The sequence below is a fragment of the Neltuma alba genome, unplaced genomic scaffold, assembly GCF_004799145.2.
Source record: "Neltuma alba isolate B1F8T4 unplaced genomic scaffold, ASM479914v2 tig00012452_pilon, whole genome shotgun sequence".
Lineage (NCBI taxonomy): Eukaryota > Viridiplantae > Streptophyta > Magnoliopsida > Fabales > Fabaceae > Neltuma > Neltuma alba.
In genome coordinates, this window is record NW_021636931.1 from 123,223 (window position 1) to 145,278 (window position 22,056).

General features: G+C 31.8%; 1 protein-coding gene across 1 annotated transcript; it reads left to right on the forward strand.

The window, feature by feature from the left end:
* Positions 1-329: 329 nt before the first annotated feature.
* On the forward strand, positions 330-16,155 carry LOC114727171 (probable disease resistance protein At4g27220). The gene is made up of 7 exons (XM_028913887.1): positions 330-921; positions 6,252-6,310; positions 9,616-12,087; positions 12,846-13,592; positions 14,285-15,004; positions 15,821-15,960; positions 16,080-16,155. Exons 1-7 carry the CDS (start codon positions 330-332, stop codon positions 16,153-16,155), a joined length of 4,806 nt encoding a protein of 1,601 aa, XP_028769720.1.
* The last annotated feature ends 5,901 nt before the right edge of the window (positions 16,156-22,056 follow it).

The following is a 22,056-nucleotide window of genomic DNA, read 5'->3' on the forward strand; positions in this document are numbered from 1 at the left end:
CTAAAGTTGCATGGAAACCATGCAACAAAAGAGTGCCTACAAGCATGTTCGTTTCTGCTGTGACTTAGTTTTTTTTTTTTAAACTGATTTTCTAGATTTTACAAGTTTTCTGATTTTTTTATCATTAAATTATGTTTCTGATCTAGTGAAGGCATTTTTATTTTTCTTTAATTTATAGGAACCTTAGCCGTTATATATATATATATATATATATATATAATCTTACAAATTAGACGTACTTATACATTATCATTATGTTCAAAATAAGTTAGTTGCTTGTCATTTTTGAAAAGAAGGACACGGATGCTTATGAATGTGTGGGCAGAGCAATGAGATTGGTACGTGACTTCTGGGAGGCTGATGCTAGGAGGAAAAAAAGGTGTGTATCAGGTGGGGTTGTGGCAAGGAAGTTGAACTGGATATTGCCTGAGAAAAATACTATTAAATTGAATATTGACGCAGCTTTTAGTAAAGAGAGAGGAAAAGCCTCCGTAGGCATGGTTGCAAGAAATGATGAAGGTAGCTTTGTTGGTGGTTTTGGGAAGGAGGTAGTAGCAGATTCTGCGTTCATGGCCGAAAGTATGGCTCTGCTTGGGGCTTTAGAATGTTTTGATAAATTTAGCAGTGGGAGAGTAGTGGTGGAGACCGACTGTCAAATGCTATTTGACAAGCTACAGAAAAAGGAGATAACAGGATGTGAGTGGAGCTGTGAGGATATTCTGCAGAAGTGTCTCGTTTTGCTTGAGGATAGGTATAATTGGGTTCTGTCTTTAGTTGCAAGGAAAGGGAACAAGGCTGCTGATCATCTGGCGGCTGGAGTTTTGAGAAGAGTGGTACCGCAAGGATGGTTCAATGAACCACCACCTTCTCTGGAACCTTTGTTGCAGTTAGATTTAGTGCACAGATTGGATGAGGAGGAGGGTAGGTCTGGAGTTGGTTAATTGCTTTCAGTTTGTTTGTTGGCTTCTTTTCCTTTCTGTTTCAGTTTTTCTGTCTTTTGGTACCTTCTTTTGTCGCTTCTGTTTTGGCATTGTGCCAGTTAGTATGTGTTCTGTTTCGTGCTTCTTAATAATATGGACTATTCAGCTCAAAAAAAAAAAAGTTAGTTGCTTGTCATTTTCCCCTTGATAAATAAACCTTCACATCTGCTTCTCCGCAGTTTCACAAATCCTCTATATTCTCCCTTCTTCTTTCTATTGCTTTCTCAGCTTCTTTTACTTCATCATCTCTGTAATTCCCTTTGTATTATATATCTCCACTTTCTGATTTTCTTTTTCCTTTCTCTTTTCTCAACCAAAAAAAAGAAAAAAAGAAATCCTGAATTTACTGCTTTTTGCAGTTTTTTTTTGGCTGGCGCATCTCTGTTGTTGTGATTATTTTCAACTTTATTTTGCTGGTTGTGATATTTCTTTAAAAAAAATCCCAAAGATAATTAAAAAAAACTGCTCTTTCTATTTGTGACGGCTCATATATCTCCGGAAAATCTGGTTAAAAAAATATATATCTCCGGAAAAAAAAAAAAGAATAGTTATTCTAGTGATAGCCCTTATATTTTTCAGTTGGTACTATTTTTTAATGCAACCTAATGCCCTAACCTATTGCCACCTATTGGCAGGTGGTATGCTGGGTTGCCGGCTTCATTTTGTTTTTCATTTTTAAAAAATATTGATTATTATATTGATGCATGGTAGCGTTCGGTACACCGTACACCAAGAGCCACCTCACTGTGTCTCATTAAAAATATATTTAAGAGGTAGAACCAAACGCTGCCTTCAATGTTTTGTGAAAAAAATAATTATCTAGGACGTCGCTACCTCTGGATGAAGCACCTTTTTTTAAAGAAAAAAATTATAAGCAATACCAAACGCTTTCCCATTATTTTTTTTTTCCAAAAAATAATAGAGCACTAGCTAAGTACTGCAGTTTAGCATAAAAAATTTAATTAATCTTTCAAAAAATGCCTTTACTTTAAAGCTACCTTGTTGTATTTAATTGGTGTGGAAGCAAAAGGACAAATTCGGTGGAGAATCAGTCCTTTGTTTAATCCGTGGGCGGTGAGCATACTAACATACAATTACATTACCCATACTATAAGGAGCCACCGTTGTCATACTACGTCGTTTTTCTTTTTAATTGTTCTGAGTCTCCCACTTCATTGTCATGTTACGTCGTTTTTTTTTTTTTTAATTGTTATGGGTCTCACAATTCATTGTCATAATAGGTCATTCTTTTTTTTTTGGGTAGTATAATAGGTCATTGTTTTTATTATTAGCTCTATTCAATTTAGACGCTCCATCATTGACTTCTCTATGCAATTGAGACTTTGCCATCTTCTCCTCCCAAAGCTTTTGATCTGCTTCATCTTTCATAGTTTCACATCACTAGCTACTACTTTCTCCTTCTGTGTTCTCAACTTTTTCTTCAACATCTTTTCTGCAATTTCCTTGTTATTTTCTGGATTTTTTGGTCTTCAATTCCTTTCTTCGTTTCATATTAAAAATGACAAGAAAAAACTCCTAAATTTGCTCCTCTTGCATTTTTTGCTGGGAGTACTTCTCCTTTGTTTAGTTCATTTTCAGCTTTAATTACTTTGCTGGTTTTGAATATTTCCTCAAGAAGAAAAAACCCTACAAAAACTGCACGTAACATTTCTATAAACTTATTTCTTTTCGGAAAAAAGCGTTATTTCCTTTGTTTTTATTTTCTTTGAGCTCGTCTTCTTCTCTTATTTTACTTGTTTAGTTAATGTTGTTTTCCTGTTTGTTTTTACAATATTCCTCGTCTTCCTCTTAAAATCTTTTATTTGTGTGGAGCATTTGGTTCTTAAAGTTATTCAAAACACCCAAAAAAAAAAAACGGAAGGGCAAAAAAAGGTGGGCGTTGATCTGTGTTGAAGCACTAGGGAAGCTGATTACTGTTGGTAGATCGGAGGTTTATATACATTCAGATTGTGAAGTTTCATATCCATTATTGTAAGTTCAAATATACACACACAAACACCCACATATCTTAGACTGCCAGTGTTTAATTGTTCAATGATATGCTTGCCTATGACCTTACTTCACCTACATGCTGACCTGTTCTAGAATTTCAAATATCTATTTGCACAAAAGGAGGAGAAACAAAGTATCATGATCATATTTTAGTATTGTAAATGATTTGACTACTAATAATTTAATATTGTCATTTTGTGATTATTGGAATCAACTCATTCTTTCTTAATTTTCACACGGTGAAGAAAAAAAGACAGAAGAAGAGAGGGAGATCAAGTTTTCATTTTTTTTAATTCAGATAAAAAAAAAAAGGTGAGCCTTTTGTTTTCCTGGTTGAGTTTTGGCTATATCTTTTTAGCACAGACAACAAATTAAAGTTTCGTTGACAAATACTAATTGATATAATGGCTTTTTATGTCATTTTTTATTCTAAAACTGTAATTTTGTTAATTAAGAGGATTCAATTTATTTATAAGGATTGGAATTTTGGAATAAAATAAGAGTACCAAATGAATATACAAAAGTATGGAAGAAATTTTTTGGCGAATAAAATATGGTAGAATTTTATTGCCGTGAGTTTCTTATTTACAAAGCGTACAAAAATTTAGTGATTATATTAAAATAATAAAAAATAAGTTACGTAATTAGTGTTGATTATTAATTTAATTAATTAGAATTATTGTCTGATTTTAAAATTCAAAATAATTTGAACTAATTCGAATAACTTGTGATTATTCTCCTAAATAATAGGAAAATTATAGGATGTGATGAGAGAATATAGGGGGGTCTGGATAGGAGAAATCTCAGCCTTTTTAAATTTATATTTTAGTATTTAGTACTTTTAAATAATTCCATTTTTTAAGATTCTCTCTAATAAATATCATTTTCACTTAGTCCCTCTCTCTAATTTTATTTTCCCAATTCAATAATTCTCTTCAGCAAGAATTCAAAGTTGTCACCGCACAGCTGATCGGATTTTGGATCAATAAGAATATTACCATATGGTTGACATGTGGCTCCTTGTGGGCTTTCATACTTACTATCTCCAGTCCTAATTAAAAGACCTCATTTATAATCTATAAAAGAAGTGTTATAAATAGAACCAGAGATAGTAATTAAAAGTAGGCTCAGAGTTACTACCTCCGATCCTTAATCTAAAGCTGGATGTAAACCATACAAGAAAGTAGTGTCTCTAGCTTATTCGTTTTTGCTTTGACTTAGTTTTCTTTTCTTTTGTTTTTCTTTTTTTTTCTTTTAACCGATTTTCTAATATGTTTCTGATCTAGTGAAGGTATTTTCTTTCTCTCTTTTTTTTTCTTAATTTTATATTAACCTTGGCCGTTATATATAATTTTACAAAGTAGGCGTAGTTATGCATGGTGATTATGTTCAAAATAAGTTAGTTGCTTTCAGCTCAAAAAAAAAAAGGGAAAAGAAAAAGAAAAAGAAAAAGAAAAGCTAGTAGCTGGTCATTCTCCGCTTGATAAATACATAAAGAAGTCACCATGTGGAAATAAGAAGTTAATGTTAAAATGACGCACAAATAATTCTCCTAAACCGTAGAACGTGTTTTTTCCCTACTGGTACCACTACTACTGATAATAATAAGAATTTTATATTATTTTATGATGGTTGACACGTGGCGCCTTGTGATTCCCAACCTCTACTCTTCTTTTTCCATCCCCTTCCTCTCTTCCTTTATTTAACTCTTAGATTAATATTTTAATGGTTTAAATTAATTCTAATGGTTTACAAATGCACTGAATGTTTTTATTTTTTTTATTTATAAATAGTTTATAAAACATTAAAATTTGAGCTGTTAAAATATATTAATCTAATAGTTAGAAAAGGAAGAGAAGGGAAGAGCATAGGAAGAGAAGGGGAGAGGTTATCTAAAGTTGCGTGGAAACCATTTATAACAAAGTAGTGAGTACTCAAGCTTATTCGTTTTTGCTGTGACTTGGTTTCATTTTTTAAACTCATTTTCTAAATTTTCCGATTTTTTACCATTAAATTATGTTTTCTGATCTCGTGAAGGCATTTTTATTTTTTATTTAATTTATAGGAACCTTGGCCGTTGCATGTAATTTTACAAATTAGACGTCCCTATACATTGTTTGGTTCAAAATAAGTTGGTTGCTTGTCATTTTCCCCGTCATAAATACATAAAGAGGACCGTGTAGAATGGCAATTAAGTACTAGTTCATAAAAAAATTAATGCTAAATTGGGATTTTTTTTTTTAAAAGAGAGTACTAAATATGAGGAATCTGACCATAAGGAGTTTGAAAATTTGTGTAGTGATGAGAGTTTGATTAGTGATATTAATTAACTTGTTTTATAAGGTCATAGATTGTCATGCAATATTATCCCAATAGTATAAACCCTACAGCATTGACCAGGTTGGATTGACTTGACTCCCATCTAAACCAGAGATTTTGTAAAGCTTCAGATTTGCTTCTGCTTCTTCTTATCTATGGTTTCACAAATCTCTTACTTTCTTCCTTCTGCTAATTTCTATTGCTTTCTCAGCTTCTTTGTTTATTTCATCATCTCTGTAGTTTCCTTTGTGTTGTATATTTCCACTTTCTGATCCCTTTTTTCCTTTGTCTTTTCTTGACCCAAGAAAAGAAAAAATTTCCTGAATCTACTGCTGTTTGCATTTTCTTTGCCAGCACTTCAATTCTTTGCTGTCGTGATCATTTTCAACTTTATTTTGCTGGTTTTGTAATCTTTCTTCAAGTAGACAAAAATCCCGAAAATAATTTTTAAAAAAACTGCTCTTTCAATGTGTGACGGCTCATATCTTTTAAAAAAAAAAAAAAAAGACTCGTTGTTCCCTGTGATTTTATCTTTGATGAGTTCGACTTATTTTCTTGTATTTTTATTGCTTAGTTGATGTTGTTTTTCCTGTTTGATTTCACAGGTTCATCATCTTTCTTCGAAAACTTTTAGATTTTATCGTTGTCTTGGATTTTGTAAAATATCAGTTTCTTAAAGTTGTCCAAAACACCATTAAAAAAAAAAAAAAAAGAGGTCTCTCATGCTTGATCTCCATATTGGAACACTGAGGGAAGCTGATTACTGTTGGGAGATCTGAGGATCATATAGCTTGAAATTGTGAAGGTTCACACCGCCCACTACTGTAAGTTTGAAAATGTGGATTTATGCCAAAGTCAGTCTCTGTTTAATTGATTTGTATTTACAAAGTTCAATTGTGTTTCAACTTTTGCAGCATATTCTTGTGTTTTTAAATATAGGGAGCAGCAGCAAGAAGAAGAAGAAGAAGCGTGTTCCAGCCATAGTAAAGATACCTAAGGTGAGTCTCCCTCATTTGAATATTTGAATTTTTTTCTTTCAAAGTTCTCATTTAAATATAGGTGTGGCTCCCTCAGCTTTACATGATGTCTATTGGTTTTGAAGATACTCTTTTGCATGTTTTTTAAGTAAAATACAAGGGGTTTTCTAACCAAATATATATATATAGGCTAAAGTATATATTTGGTCATTTAACTTTATGTAAATACAGTTTTGTCTCTCAACTTTAAAAAATATACTTTTAGTCCTTTAATCCTAAAATTTTTAGTTTTAAATGATGATTTTTTTTTAACAATCATGATTGTTTTGAAAATTAAACTTAATATATTAGCATCTAGTAATGTTTTATCAACATTCAAGAATTTAATATTATCATTTTTGTCACCAATTTTAGGGTTAGAGGACTATAAATTTATTTTTTAAAGTTAAGAGATCAAAATGAAATATTGTGTAAAGTTAAAGGATTAAAAGTATACTTTAACCTATATAGAAAGACTGAGTAATTAATTTTTTTGTAAAAAGTATCATTTTACTTCTTGATTCCATTTTTAACATCATTAAAAATATTTCCATAAAAATTTGAAAGTTTTCATTAAAGAGAAATATTTTGGTACAAAATGTGTAATTAATATTATTGTGTGCGAAAATATAATCTTAAAAGTATAAAGCAGGTTTGTTTTGTAAAAATTTAAATTTTATAAGTTTATACATTTTTTAAAAATAAAAGAATTCTTTCTAATTAAATGCAAAATAAAGGGGACGTCATGCATACTTTTTTAACTTCAACGACATCCATTGGCTAATAATAACTTGTGTCTATAAAAAATTTTTCCCCTTCATCTTTTATGAGATCGCTGGTGCATTAACGTTTTAAGAAAAGAAAAGTAATCCTTCTTGAACCAAAAAAGTAAATTTTCAACCCTGTTTTCCAGCTTCAGTGATATCTACTAATGATAGCTTATGTTTACAAAAGTATTTCATTTTTTCTTATTTTTGGTTTAAAATTTAAACCTTCAGCATTTCAATGTATTTAGTAATGCTATTTTCTAACTCCAGTTAAAGCTTAAAATGAAGTAATATTATTTAAATGAGAGTAAATAAAATTAAAAATGAAAAGGGAGGGTGAGATTATGCAAAATTAAAATAGAGAGATGAAACTTAAAAGTCATAAGCGAGAGAGAGAGAGAGAGAGAGTTGAGAGACAGAAGGGAGCGCGCGTGCAAAAGTAAAAGAAATATATAAATGTCTGCAATAAGTATGGGTCTCACCATGTGAATCGGACTATCGGAGGATATTAATTAGTCAAAACATAGGTTACATGGCCTCCTCTTGCAGAACCTAAGAATTTCTTAAGAAAAGCAATTTCTTTTGGGCCCACGAAAAGCGTGGTTTAATGCTTACAAATAGATAAGACTTTGATATTTTAAAAAATTTCATATACCTTTCTGTCCTTTTTTTTTTCCAATAATTTCATATGCTTCTAAAATTGCAATGATGTTTTACAAAATACTCTAGTATTAGCTAAAAAGAACAGCTAGTGATACCTTTGGACTTCTCATTTTTCTTCCCGACACTTTGAGATGACAAAATAGATCAGTTCCTCCAACTTTTTAGCCCAGTTTTTCCACCCAAAGTACAGCTTTTTTATCAAAATATGATAAACAGTAAAACTATATACTAAAATACTATACTTTTAAAACTATTTATCAATATACTGCACTTAAAATCGTTCTTGGCAAAAGCGACTTTCAAATTACACACAAGTCGTTTTTTGCGTGAACAATTTCAGAAATCGTTCTTGGCATAAACGATTTCACTTTTAATTTTTTTTTTAAATCAAAAAGTAAAATCGTTCTTGGCGTGAACGATTTCTGAAATAGTTCACGCCAAGAACGATTTCACTCTCTGCCTTGTATGTAAAAATAAGAATCCCAACAATGCTCCCGTGAGGCTATAACATATATAGTAAATATTACTTCATCTGACTTATATTGGATTAAAATTTGAAAACCCTAGTTTTTAAATTTTTTTCACATAGAGCTTGATGAAATTTTCTATCATTTCCTCTTCTTTTTATCTTTCTCATACCAAACAGTACGTAATAAAAAGAAGTTATGTTTTGATTGTAAATTTTTAATTGTAGCAATTAAGTTGTAAGACTAAATTATTATTATTATTATTATTTTGGTCACAGGCATAAAAGGCCCATGCCCAATACTTGATTTCTTGTCAAACCGAACAAATGCCACACGATAGGCTTTTTTACCAAAATACTACAAGCAGTAAAGTTATATATCAATATGCTGCACTTTTAAAAGTTTTTAATGATATATTACACTTAAAATTGGTCTTGGTGAATAATTTTTAAAATCATTTATCTAGTGAACGACTTTTTCATAATATGTCCTTGATGTGCGTGAGGTGAATGAAAATCGTTCTTCTAGTGAACAACTTCAAAACTTTATCTGCTGTTGAATGACTTCTCCCCTTCTCTCCTGATTAAAATGATTAGTATAATGATTTATCAATCATTTGAATGACAAAATCATGACTAAATAATGAGAGAAAAATGTTATAATGATGTTAAAACTAATTGTGAAATAAGTATAAGATGTATATTAATTAAAAATAAAAAGTAATAAATAAAGTTTAAGTTTATAATGATGCTATATTTTTGTTGGTTCTCTCTGTCTTCTTTCACAATTACACAGCATTCCTTACTTCTTGTTTCTTGATTTCTCAACTTGTTCTTAAACATTTTTTCTGCAATTTTTGTTTTCTGATTTTTTTTTTCTTTCTCTTTTTCTTATTAAAAAATAAAAGAAAATCGTAAGTTTTCTCCTTTTGCATTTTTTGCTGGCACTTTTCCTTTATTGCGATCATTTTTAACTTTGCTGGTTTTTTATGCTTCTTCAAGAAGAAAGAAAACTGCACTTTAAATTTATGTCCTAATTGTTTAATGATAAGCTTGCCTATCACCTTACTTCACCTGTATGGTGACGTGTTCTAGAATTTCAAATATCTATTTGCAGGGGGTGCAAAATTTAGTGATCATGTCTTGATATTGCATAAATGACAAAAATACTCTGACTGCAAATAATTTAATACTGTCAATCGCGATCATTTGAATGACCAAACTCTTGATTTGATTTCCACAGGGTGAAAAAGGAAAGACAGGGAAAAGGGGAAATCAAGTTTTCATCGTCATTAATTAAAAAAAGGTGAGACATTTGTTTGAAGGGTGCCAATATTTCTGCATCAATTCACAACCCAAGTTTAATTGAGTTTTGGCTATGTTTTCAACAGAGTGCACATTCAATGGATATCACTTGCGGAACATTGAGTAGTTTGGTTGACAAGTTCCGGGATCTAGTGATCGATCTAACTTGGGAGCAGCTTCGTTATCTGTTTCAGTATCACAGAAACATTGAGGAGCTCAATGAACGACTTAAGGAACTCACCCTTGAAAGAAGCTCCAAACAACAGCAAATAGATAATGCTAGAAACAATTTAGAACAAATTGAAGAGAAAGTTCAGCATTGGTTGCGCAAAGTAGATGAGATTTTAACGCAAACACAAATGTTTCATGAAGAAGAGAGTCAAGCAAAAACAGAGTGTAGCGTAACTTCCTGTCCCAACCTGTGGCTACGTTATAAACTAAGCAAAAAAGCAAAGGAAATGGCACAAGAAGCTGTTGAAATCTATGGAAAGAGAATCTTTGATAGAGTTTCATATCCTGTTCCTCCTGTATCGATGCCAGAATTACTCAGCAGAGAAAGCAATGAAGGGATTGGTTCAAGAACGCATATTGCGAATCAAATTATGGAGCACTTACATAATCCTAGTGTTGGTATTGTCGGATTGTGTGGGCTTGGTGGTGTTGGCAAGACCACTATAGCTAGAGAGGTAGCAAAGAAGGCGAAGAATCAAAACATGTTTGAAAAGGTGATCATGGCAACTGTTTCTAATGAATTCAACGTTGACAAGATTCAAGGCCAGATTGCAGAGAACCTGGGTATGCAGCTCAATGAAAAATCTGAAGGAGTAAGAGCTCGTCGTCTGTGTGAGAGATTGAAGCTAGAGAAGAATATGCTCCTAATATTGGATGATCTTTGGAAGGAACTTGATTTGGGCGAAATTGGAATTCCCTTTGTTGATGTTGGAAGTTATAGCAAAAAGAATGAAGGCTGCAAAATTTTACTAACTTCAAGGAATAAGAGTTTGCTGTCAAATGGCATGAAATGTCAAGAAATTATCGAAGTGGGTGTTTTGTCAGAGGATGAAGCATTAGAGTTGTTCAAGAGGATTGCTGAACTTTCTAATGACTCCAGCAGTCCTGACTTGATATTTATAGCCACTGAGATTGTTCGAAAGTGTCATGGCTTGCCACTACCGATTGCAACAGCTGCCAAGGCATTAAGGGGGAAAAATCTAGATGAGTGGCAAGATTACTGTGCACGATTGAATCATCCTTTAAGGAGAAACATCACAGGAATTAAAGAGGTGGATGCCATATTGAAGTTGAGCTACAATTGTCTAAGCTCAGAGAAAAAACATATTTTCTTGCTCGCTGCCATGCTGTCCCATGATCCCTCAATTGAAGACCTGCTCATGTACTCTGTAGGGTTAGATATTCTTGATGGCATAGAAAACATAAAAGATGCCCACGTTGGAATCTCTGCTGCAGTAAGCAAGCTAAAATCATTAAACTTATTTCTTGATAGCTTTTCTAGTCATCACGTTACAATACATGACGTCTTTCGAGATGTTGCATTATCGATTGCACCCAATGAATTAAATGCATTCATTGTTAGGGGTAGAAGCTTGAAAAAATGGCCAGACAAAAATAAGCTTGAAGACTACAAGGGAATTTGCTTACAAAAGAGTCACATTGGTGACTTTCCAGAAGAGCTGCATGGTCCAAGATTAGAATTCCTTCTGCTAGACAGCACAAAACGTGATTTGTCCATATCTAGCATGTTTTTCAAATCATCAAAGGAGCTGAAAGTGTTGGCATTTACCAATGTGCATTTTTCGTCACTACCATCACTCATTTTCCTGCAAAAACTAAAAACTTTGTGTCTCCATTCTTGTTTGCTAGAAGACATAATTGAGGTTAGAAGCTTGAAGAGGTTAGAAGTCCTAAGTCTTGCTTACTCTGAAATTCAACAACTACCTATTGAATTGGCAGAGTTAACTTCTTTACAAATGTTGAATTTAGCCCATTGCTCCAAGCTCAAAGTGATTCCACCAAAACTGCTATCGGGCTTTAAAAAATTGGAGGTTTTGCACATGGGAAATAGCTTTGACCAGTGGAAAGTTGAAGGATCTACTGAATCTAATGAAAACGCAAGTCTCGACGAGTTGAAGGGCTTGCCAATCTGTTCTCTAGATATTCATATTCCTCTTGCCTCTATGTTGCCGGAGAATTTGTTCTTAGATATGAATTTGATGAGATACAAAATTCTCATTGGGAAGCATTGGGACTGGAATGTCAACTATGAAAGTTCAAAGATATTGAAACTTGAGCTTAAGAGCAATGTCCATTTGAAGCCTGGAGTTCGAAAGTTGATGAAAGGAGCTGAAGATTTGTGTTTATATGGATCTAATGGGCTTGAAAATGTTCTACAGGGTCATGATGGAAGATCATTTCCACATTTAAGGCATCTTCAGATTGAAAGTAACGATACTATTGAATCTATTGTTTTGAACTCAGCACGTCATGAAGAAGCAACAAATAACGTATCCAATAAAATGTCTGAGTCACTTTTGAACAAGGTATGTCAGATTATTTTATTCACATTTTTTCTTATTATATCTTCCTACAAAACTTCGCTTCAAAGTTATATGTAAAAATCATTTTCACTAGAATTACTTGCTTTGCTGTTAGGCTATTATGGAAGGATGTAGCTTTCTATTTTTTTTAACGACTTAAAATTAGCTAATAAAAGAGAAAGCTAACTCCAAGTATTAAAATAAATAATGAAGCACTCAAATTATTCGTCAGCCTAAAAACAAATTAATTTGATATTTTTGAGAATTGTCCCTGTCACTAAAATATCTGAGAATGTAGCTCGTGGTTTTGATGACTAACCATTGTGATAAAACTTTGGAATCCCTTTTCAACAATATGGTATTTTCATGTTGCTTTAACTATTCCTTTTTTTTTTTTGTTTTAACTTTTCGACAAAACTTTGGAATTATTTACTTTGCTATCCGGCTATTATGGCATTTTTCAAGTTTGTTCTTCTTGTTTTGTTCTCTCTTTTTTTTGTAACATATCTACAAAAATTACATTCACTAGAATTACTTACATTGGCATCAGGCTCGCTACAATAGCATTTTACAGTTTTTTTTTTTAATTTTTCAATTACTTTATTTTTTTGTCTTGAATTTTCATATTGAACTTTCAGCAATCTCTTGAATAATATTGTGGTGGTTGAGAGTTTATCTAGATATTTAAACAATCTTTCATCAAAAGTAAGCCTACGAACTAAAAGTGATTTTCATTTAATCATATTTTTTGTGAACTGCAGGTGTTGCTTTCAAAATTAGAGATATTGCAATTATCTAATTCGATCGATTTGATTCCAATGATATGGGATGACCAACTTTCACACAACTCATTTGGGAACTTGAAAACATTGTTTGTGAAAAATTGTGGCTTTGTGAAATTGGTGCCTCTTCGTGTGATGAAATCTTTAAACACCTTGGAAGAACTAGAAGTTAGGAACTGTGACATGTTGGAGTTGGTGTTTGATTTTGAAGATTTGAGTGATTATACAGAGGTGGAGTCATCATCAGTGATTGTGCCACTGAAAAAGTTAACGCTATCTAGTTTGCAAAAGTTGAAGAATGTGTGGAGCAATCACTATGAAGCAAATGTCTCCTTCCCAAGTCTAAGGAGCGTGCATGTTTCCTCTTGTGAAAGCCTCACAAGTCTGTTTCCTGCATCTATAGCCAAAGGCATGCTTTGTGATCTTGAAGAGCTTCGAATAGAATATTGTGGTATAGATGTGATTGCTGCGAAGGATCAAGTTTCAGAATCTGTTGCTCCTCTGTTAGAGTTTCCTAGGCTGACTTTCCTTAAGCTTTCTGGCCTTAAAAATTTGAGGAATTTCTATCCACAGAGACACACATTAGAATGGCCACACCTTTGTCGATTATCTATTAGAAGTTGTGATGAATTGGAGATATTTGAAAAGGAAGTCTCAAGTTCATTAGAAATACACGAGGAAGGGAGCTCATTAGACTCAAAATATCCTCTACTGTCCCATGACAAGGTACATCTCTAAATTAGCTATTCATGTGTTATTTATTTTAAAAACAATCTAATAAAAGAGCAAAAAATAACTTTAAGCATTAAAATAAATAATGAAACATATTTTGTTTCACAATCCAAGAGCACGTTTGAATTTGATATTTTTGAGTACTCAAGTATGTGAATTATTCCTGTTACTAAACCATTTATTAGAATATAATGTAGTTTAGGATTAATTTGGTTATTCACTTAAAAAGCTAAAAAAGAATAATTCATAATAATTATTTTAATTAATAATAGATATTAGAAATTAATTAAATAATTTTCTATTTTTTCTTTTTTAAAAAAACTGGGACTCCATTTCTTGGCTTTTCATCTTCACCGAAAAGAGGTGTGTCATTGAATCAAGGGAGGAGATTTTTTTTTCTTCCTTTTTTCAAACCATTATTAGCTTTAATTTGATATTTTTTTTTTAAACAAACGAAGGAAGAAATAACTTTTGTATGTCATAATCAAAGATAGAAACTCCAGTCTAGAAATTTATATTCATTTTAACGTATCATAATTATTATTTGTAGTTACAAAATACATGTACATCAAAATTGTGGATGCATCAAATTTAAATTTGAAGATATCCTCCTAAAAAAATGCACACGGCTGGATTTTGACGCATTGATTAGTTGTACATTTAGTTATGATTTATGTATTGTGCAGGTCACTCATAATTTGGAGGAGTTGAGATTGGATGGTAAAGGAGCTGAGATGATAGGGAACGGCCAGCTTTCAACCTACCACTTCCCCAAAGTGAAGTTGCTTAGTCTAGATGTTGGTTATAAAGCAACGACTATTTCATACAAATTGTTGTTGAAGGGCTTTCCAAATTTAGAGGAGCTGAGATTGGCGGGTCACATTAAGGAGGCTTTTGGCAGAGGGGATGATGTCCCCCTTCCAATAAAATTGACTCTTGTCTGTATTTCCAAAATCACAAGCTTGGCACCACTCTTAGTTTCTCCACCAAATCTCACACATCTCCACGTGATGTATTGTCATCAGTTGACCACTTTGATGACATCATCAGTTGCTCGAAGCTTGGTCCATCTCACAAGTCTCTCAATTATCCATTGCTTTGAAATAAAGGAAATTATATGGAAGCAGGAAGGAGAGGATGACGACGATGAGGAAGTCGTTTTCAGCAAGTTGCAGTATTTGAACCTCGAAAGCTTACCAGGATTGAGGAGATTTTGCGGCTACAATTATACTTTCAAGTTTCCATTATTGGATCAGCTGATCATAACAGAATGTCCGAAATTCAAAGTATTCTCTCCAGGGCTCATTGAGACACCATCTCTTAAAAGAGTTCAAGTGTCACAAAATCGGAGGGTAAAACATCATGAAATTTGGGACCCCAATCTTAACAAAACATTCTACCAACAGGTACGTCTAGAATGCTCCATTCTTCCTATTTCCAGCTTTTACAAAAATATGAATCTATAAATGTTCCATTGTTATGAGATTTAATATAAATATACATGTTTCGGTTTTGAAGTTTCCACTAAAATTTTAGTTATCATTTTTTAATTACTTAACTTTAATTACAAAACACCCCAAAAACATCCCAAACAATTACATCATAATTAATTAATTAATGGGATACATAGCGAAATGTTTCAGTAATAAATGAATATTTTCCCCCAGATATACCTCTATTTATGAAGGAAAAAGTAAGAGAGAGAAAGAGTAATAATGAGAAAAAATATGAAAGATAAGATAATATACCAAGTTGTCAGCCTTTTAATTAATGCAATGTATAAAATTAATTAAAGACAAAAAGGGTAAAAACACATTAAATGTTCAGACAGATTCAACTTGGCTCTTGTAAAAAAAAAAAAACTAAGACAATTCAAATTTCAAATTTTTATAAAAAGAACAAGAGGGAGTAGTTATCATTTTTTTAATTACATAACTTTAATTAGAAAATATCCCAAACAATTACGTCAGAATTTAATAATTAATCCGATACACAGGGAAATGTGTCGGCATTATTGTTTTTTGTTATGGCTCATATAATTATTTCTTTTCCAAGATTAATTATGAAAAATAAATGAAATCAAAATGTTTCGCACTTCTAGTGAGCGCATTTGATCTTGGGACACAATTAAAAACAAAATAATATTACTGATTCAATAAGAAGTTGCGACATAATTAATAAATTAATATTACCATGCTTCTGACTCAATATCTGTTTTACAGAGATTTGTGACATCAAGAGAGATGGTGTTAGATGAGGATGATGTTAGCATGATAAGGAATGACCAATTTCCAGCGGATTGTTTTGCTCAAATGGAAATTCTGCGCATAGAAGGATTTGATGATGAAGGGGCAACATTTCCGTATACATTGCTTGAAAGATTTCCGCAGCTGAATGAACTTTGTGTGGGGGATAGTTCTTTTGAGGAGATATTCCCATCACCCATTGTTCATCAAAATCAACTTCTTCATAATTTGACAGTGCTGAATGTGTTCCAATGCCATCAGCTCATCTATTTAATGACAAATTCAGCCGCCAAAAGTTTGGTGAATCTTGAAACACTGCATATATATGATTGCGAAAAGATGGAGAAAATTGTAAAAAATGAGAATAATGATGATGTGGAAGGTGGAATCACGTTCAATGCGTTGAGAAGATTAGAACTCAGTAGTCTACCAAGATTGAAAGCGGAAGAGCATAAAACGGATTTCAACATTGAAGACCCAGCAACAAATAATCATAAGGTATGTTCAAATCAATTTACAGTAACATATACTAACTAGCCTTGTGTTTTACCAAGTTATAGAAACCTTCCCTTTGTTTCAAAAATATATGTATAACTCCCTTAAAATTAAAATGCATGTTGCACAAACCTTCCTCATATATTTGATTTGAAATTCCATTTCCATCCACCCCACCATAAGGTTACAGTTAAGTTTGACCTTTAAACTTTATTTTGACCAAAATACCCCTCCTTCACATAAAAGTTATTTAAACATTCATTTTTTTGCAAAAATAATTTTTAATACCACAAAAAATAATTTTAATACATGTATTTTCAGACTTTTTAAAATGTAATAAAATTTGTTAATTTTAATTCTATTATAAAATTTTATAATTTTAATTGTTTGTCGCGCATATTGAAATTAATTTTTTAGGTTTATTTAAATGGCTAAAAAATATGTTGAATACATATTCTTTTCGTCATATAATATAGATTATCTAAGTTTGATAGATTATAGAAATTATTTAAATTTATAGTTTAAAATTTTTAAACAAATGAGAAATATTTATAACTTATTTAGTCAATTATATATTTATTTAAAGAATTAACCAAATTTCCGCTCACTAAATTACTTATTTTCAATCCTAATATGATAAAAACGTTGAACAAATAACTAGCTGCAAAAAGTGAAAAAAAATTAAGGAAAAGAAAATATTTTAAATTTTTCAAAATTTTAATTAGAAAAGTATCTTTTTAGAATATTCTCTACAGATTTAACTATTTGGACTTGAGTTTATGCTTTCAAAATAGATGGAAAATTTGTAATTAGGGCAGAATATTTTACTCATCAATTTATTACTGTTTTTCTGGACAAAAATTCATTTTTTTTTCTTATCTAGTATATTCTTTCCTTGCCAAGCTTTTCTTATTTTATTAACTTCTTATTTTCAAACTTACGCTGTGAAAATTAATTTCATTGGAATTATTTACTCTGTTCAGTAAAAATATGTTCTTATTTTTTCTTGTCCCAATATATCTAAAAAAATTATTTCACTTAAATTACTTACTTTGGTATTAGGCTAGCTATTGTAGCATTTTATAGTTCTCTTGTTTTTCAGTTAGTTATTTCTGTTTGGTGAACTTGAAATTTGAAGTTGAACTTTTATCAATCTCTTGAAGAATTTTGTGGCACACAAGAGCTATACTTGCACATTTAAACGCTCTTTCATGAAAACTAAGCCTCACAAATCAACAGTGACTTCGTTTTCGTTTTTTGCCAAAACATTTTCGTTTAATTATATTTTCTTTCAACAGGTGTCATTCCCAAAGTTAGAGATATTAAGATTACACTCTTTAAACAGTTTGATTCCACCGATATGGGATGACAAACTTCCACACCACTCATTTAGCAACTTGAAAACATTGACTGTGAGTTGCTGTCGCTTTGTGAAATTGGTGCCCCTTCATGTGCTGAAATCTTTAAACAACTTAGAAATACTGGAAGTCATTTGCTGTAAACTGTTGGAGACGGTGTTTGATTTTGAAGATTTAAATGATTATAAAGAGATTATGTCATCATCGATGGTTGTGCCACTGAAAAAGTTAAGGCTAACAGATTTGCCAAAATTGAAGAATGTGTTGGGCAATAATGACCGCCAAGGAGAAATAAACTTAGTTTCTTCACTAGATGGTTCATGCCATCAAATAGAAGAACTCATGACGAAACAGAAAAAAGAGGACAATGAGGACAAGAAAATCATTTTCAGCAAACTGGAGTTTTTGGAACTTCATGTGTTACCAAGATTGAAGAGATTTTGCAGCCAAAATTATACTTTCAAGTTTCCATTATTACAATGTGCCATCTTAACAGAGTGCCCTCAACTCACAATATTCTGTTCTGGAGCCATTCATGCCCCGCTGCTTCAAAAGGTTCGAGTGACGACTCGATATGGACCTCACATGGATATTTGGATGACTGATCTTAATGCCACCATCCAACATCGACTTACTATTCATGAGGTTAGTCCAACATACTGATATTCTTGTTTTTCACTTTTTAAATAATTCCTCATCATCTCCAAAATTAGAGGTTCAGATAAATATCTGACATAAATATTAAAGTTTGGACATTCCGTCATCTACCCAAAAATTGTAAACTTTTCATCAAATTACAAGACCCTGATTGCACGCGAAAGCTGATAAGCAAATGATAATTAATGGATGTGGCAGACTGCAAAGAGTAATAATGTTTGTAGATCGCTGACTGGAAAGAAATGGGCCTACAAAGTGATTCAAAGAATTTTGTTTCTGTTTAAAGTGATTTTGAGGAGGGGAGGGGGGATTAATAATGAAAAATATAAGTATTAGAAAAAGATGACAGGTCAATTAAGAAAGATTTTATCTACAATTATATAAGAAATTATTATTTTAAAAAATATTCTGACTTGATTTATTAAATTGCCTTCTTATAATAATAATTTTACCAATAATCATTTTACATGTTATTTTCATAGTCAAAAAAGCCTAGCCTTAAATGTGAATTAGAAGGGGATTATGGTCTTTTTTTAATTTAATTTAGAGAAAAGAAAGGGGGTTATGAAGTTAATTTAAAGGATTCTTTAAATTTTAATGTGTGGATTTTATTTCATGGTGAAATGATGAAAATTTAGATATTGGCAAAAGATGAGTGATCCATTTAAAAAGTTTTGGTTCTTGAAAACAATATCCTGATGTAAGATGTAATCTACTAAATCGCCTACTCATTATGGTAATTGTTTTATTAATTATCATTTTATAGGTAATTTCCACAACCGGAAGCATGGCTTTAAATGCAGAAAATATCACGATGATAAGGGATGTCTTTCCTGAAGTGAGAACTCTTTATGTAGAAAGCTTCAAGGATGAAGGGGTAACCTTTCCCTATAGCTCCCTTGAAAGATTTCCCATGTTGAAAAAGCTTTATGTGGAGAATAGTTCCTTTGAGGAGGTACTCCCCACACAAGATGAGATTATTGATTTTATGGGGAAAATCCCACCATTTGAGGAATTACACATTGCCTATTTGGATCAACTCAAGAGCATATGGAAGGATGACTCTCAGCTACCACCAATTCATCAAGACCTAATAAAATGCCTGGACGTTGAAAGTTGTCATAGCTTGGTCAAGTTGGCACCATCCTCTGCTTCATTCCAAAATTTGCGAAGGTTGTCTATATTTGGATGCCATCAACTCGTCTATTTGGTGACAAGTTCAATTGCCAAAAGCTTGGTGAGACTTGAATGGTTGGGGATAAACGATTGTAAAAAAATGGAGGAAATTGTATTGAATGAGAACAATGAAGGTGTAGAAGGTGGAATCACTTTCAACCGATTACAGTGGATTGAACTTACTGATATGCCAAGCTTGAAGACATTCTCTTCAAAAAGTCAGAAATTTGAATTCCCTGAATTAGAAGTGATAGAAATAATTGGATGCCATGAAATGAAGATGTTTTGTCCAGGAGTGTTGGAAACACCAGAGTTGTCTAGAGTAAAAATAGAAGAGCATGAGATGAAATGGATGGATAAAGGGGACCTTAACAAAACAGTAGAAATGCTATCCTCAGCAAAGGTATGACATACCCACACTAACAAATATTTTTTCGGAAAATGTGTTGTTAATGACCACGGAACAATCGTGCTCATGCCAACGACGTCTCTTTTCAAAATTGCCTTCTATTTTAGGCAGCTAATATTATGATTTGTTATTGCAGGATAGTGTTAATATATAGAAGGGTAAGGCCATCAACCATGTTATCGTTCTTTCCAGGTTTGTTACTTTTATGATTTTTTCTGCTTATTGTCTGTTTTGTTTTTCCTAGGGGTTATTATGATATGAATAAAAGCCTCGTATATGAGGGGACAAGCATTGAAAATAAAAAAACTTGCATCTCTTTTTTTCTCCCTATACGCCAAATTTTTTCTTTTTCTTAAATTATTTGCATGTTTTTGCCACATTTGTCTGTGCTTTATTATCACTAAAAGATATGAGTTGCTTATTGAAGTTTATTTCAATTTCTTTTCCAATAGTAGTTACTATAATATCAACAACTACTACACATTAAAGGATGAAACAGGGAGCCATCTTTTTGTGAGTGTGAGTGTGTGTGTGTGTGTGTGTTTTTTTTAACTTTTTTGTAAAATTTTTCTTTGTTTCTGTACATTCTCTCTGTATAGCATCGGTTGAGTTAGTGAATCACTTTTGCTTGTTTTAAAAAGTCAACTGTGATTAAGAAGAAAAGAAACAGCTGTTGTATTTCAAAAAGGATGATTTTGATAATTTGTTTACCCCAACTATTTAAACCATGTTTTCAACTAAATATGATATATATTTACAAAATAGAAGATAAAAACAGAGGGGCTGTTTGTTTCTGTTTTTTTTATTTTTTCCTCAAAATAGTTTTATAAAATAGTTTTTTAAAACAAGTTTTGAAACAAAAAAAAATCTGCTTGGTTAATTGTTTCAAAAAACTACATTTGAAAATAAATATATTGAGACTGGAAAGTGAAGTTTCAGTGAGAACTCTACTGGTCAAAAAAAAAAATATGAGAACTCAAGTTTTTAAATAGACAAAAAGCCATTAAGTAGAGAAAAAAAGGTTTTCCAATTTTTCCAAACAAAAAAAATAGGAAATGTGAAAACAAAAAGAAGAAAATAATTAAAAGTCTTTTTCGTTGTTGAGTTTTTAAAAATATTTCTGTTTTTTCGTTTTTAACAACACTTAATTAACAACAAATTACAAAACAAGCCTTGTTAATTTTTTTTATTTTAAAAACAAAAAACAGTTTTCAAAATAAGAAAACAAATAAGGCTTTTTGACGCATTGACTGCAAAATGATTTATAGTTGATAACATGAATATATGTAGAATACACTCAATAGCCTTCTCCGTTTCCTTGCTTGATTAATGCAGGGGGCTAATCCGAAGTGTGGACTACAAAATCATTGACTACAAGTTGATGAATATGGACAGATGTTTGTGCTGTGATGCTTTTGTTGAATTCTCAATTATTTGACAAATGAGACTCTGTTTTTATCATAAACAATTGGGTGATGCATGACAAAATTGGTGTCGCGATTATGAAGCTTTCATTCAACATCAGTGTGGTGTGCTTAATTGTGTTATTTAGATTATTAATTAGTTCAATGAGACTGGTCACAATTGACCATGAAGTTATTGATAATTGTATGAAACAATATTCATTTTTATGATCTGTGAAGGCACAAAAGAACAATAAATGAAATTAAATATAAGGTTTATGTCTATCATTTACATTGTGTAATTGATTGGACCTAAACTGTGAGTAGGCTAGATAAGAGATAAGTTATTTCTTCACACCAATTTAGAGATAAGATTTAAATAATACCAATCTATCTATTACGGTCCAAATTTCAAAAGATAATGGTAAGCAATAATGAAGAAAAGTTTATTAGGTCAATATTGAACTGTTAGCTAGAATGAATGAAATACCTAGCATTTACATTCACCGTATTTTACTTTCTTGATATTAGTTAACAAAATCACTCTTGATGCCCTTTATTTTATCTTTCGATTTACTTGCTTATGCCATTGGCACCATTCACACAGACAACAGCGAGAGAAGAGCACGCTTTCTGGATCCAATAAAAACCCAAAACATCATTTCCAATGAAAAAGGTCACTTATATACTCTCTCGCATGCATTAAGAATTATC

Excerpts from the sequence above, each read along its gene's own strand:
- LOC114727171 (XM_028913887.1), top strand. The coding sequence starts at position 330 with ATGAGATTGGTACGTGACTTCTGGGAGGCTGATGCTAGGAGGAAAAAA. Across the intron at positions 6,311-9,615 it reads CCATAGTAAAGATACCTAAG|AGTGCACATTCAATGGATAT; the intron begins GTGAGTCTCCCT and ends TGTTTTCAACAG. Across the intron at positions 15,005-15,820 it reads ACAAAACATTCTACCAACAG|AGATTTGTGACATCAAGAGA; the intron begins GTACGTCTAGAA and ends TCTGTTTTACAG.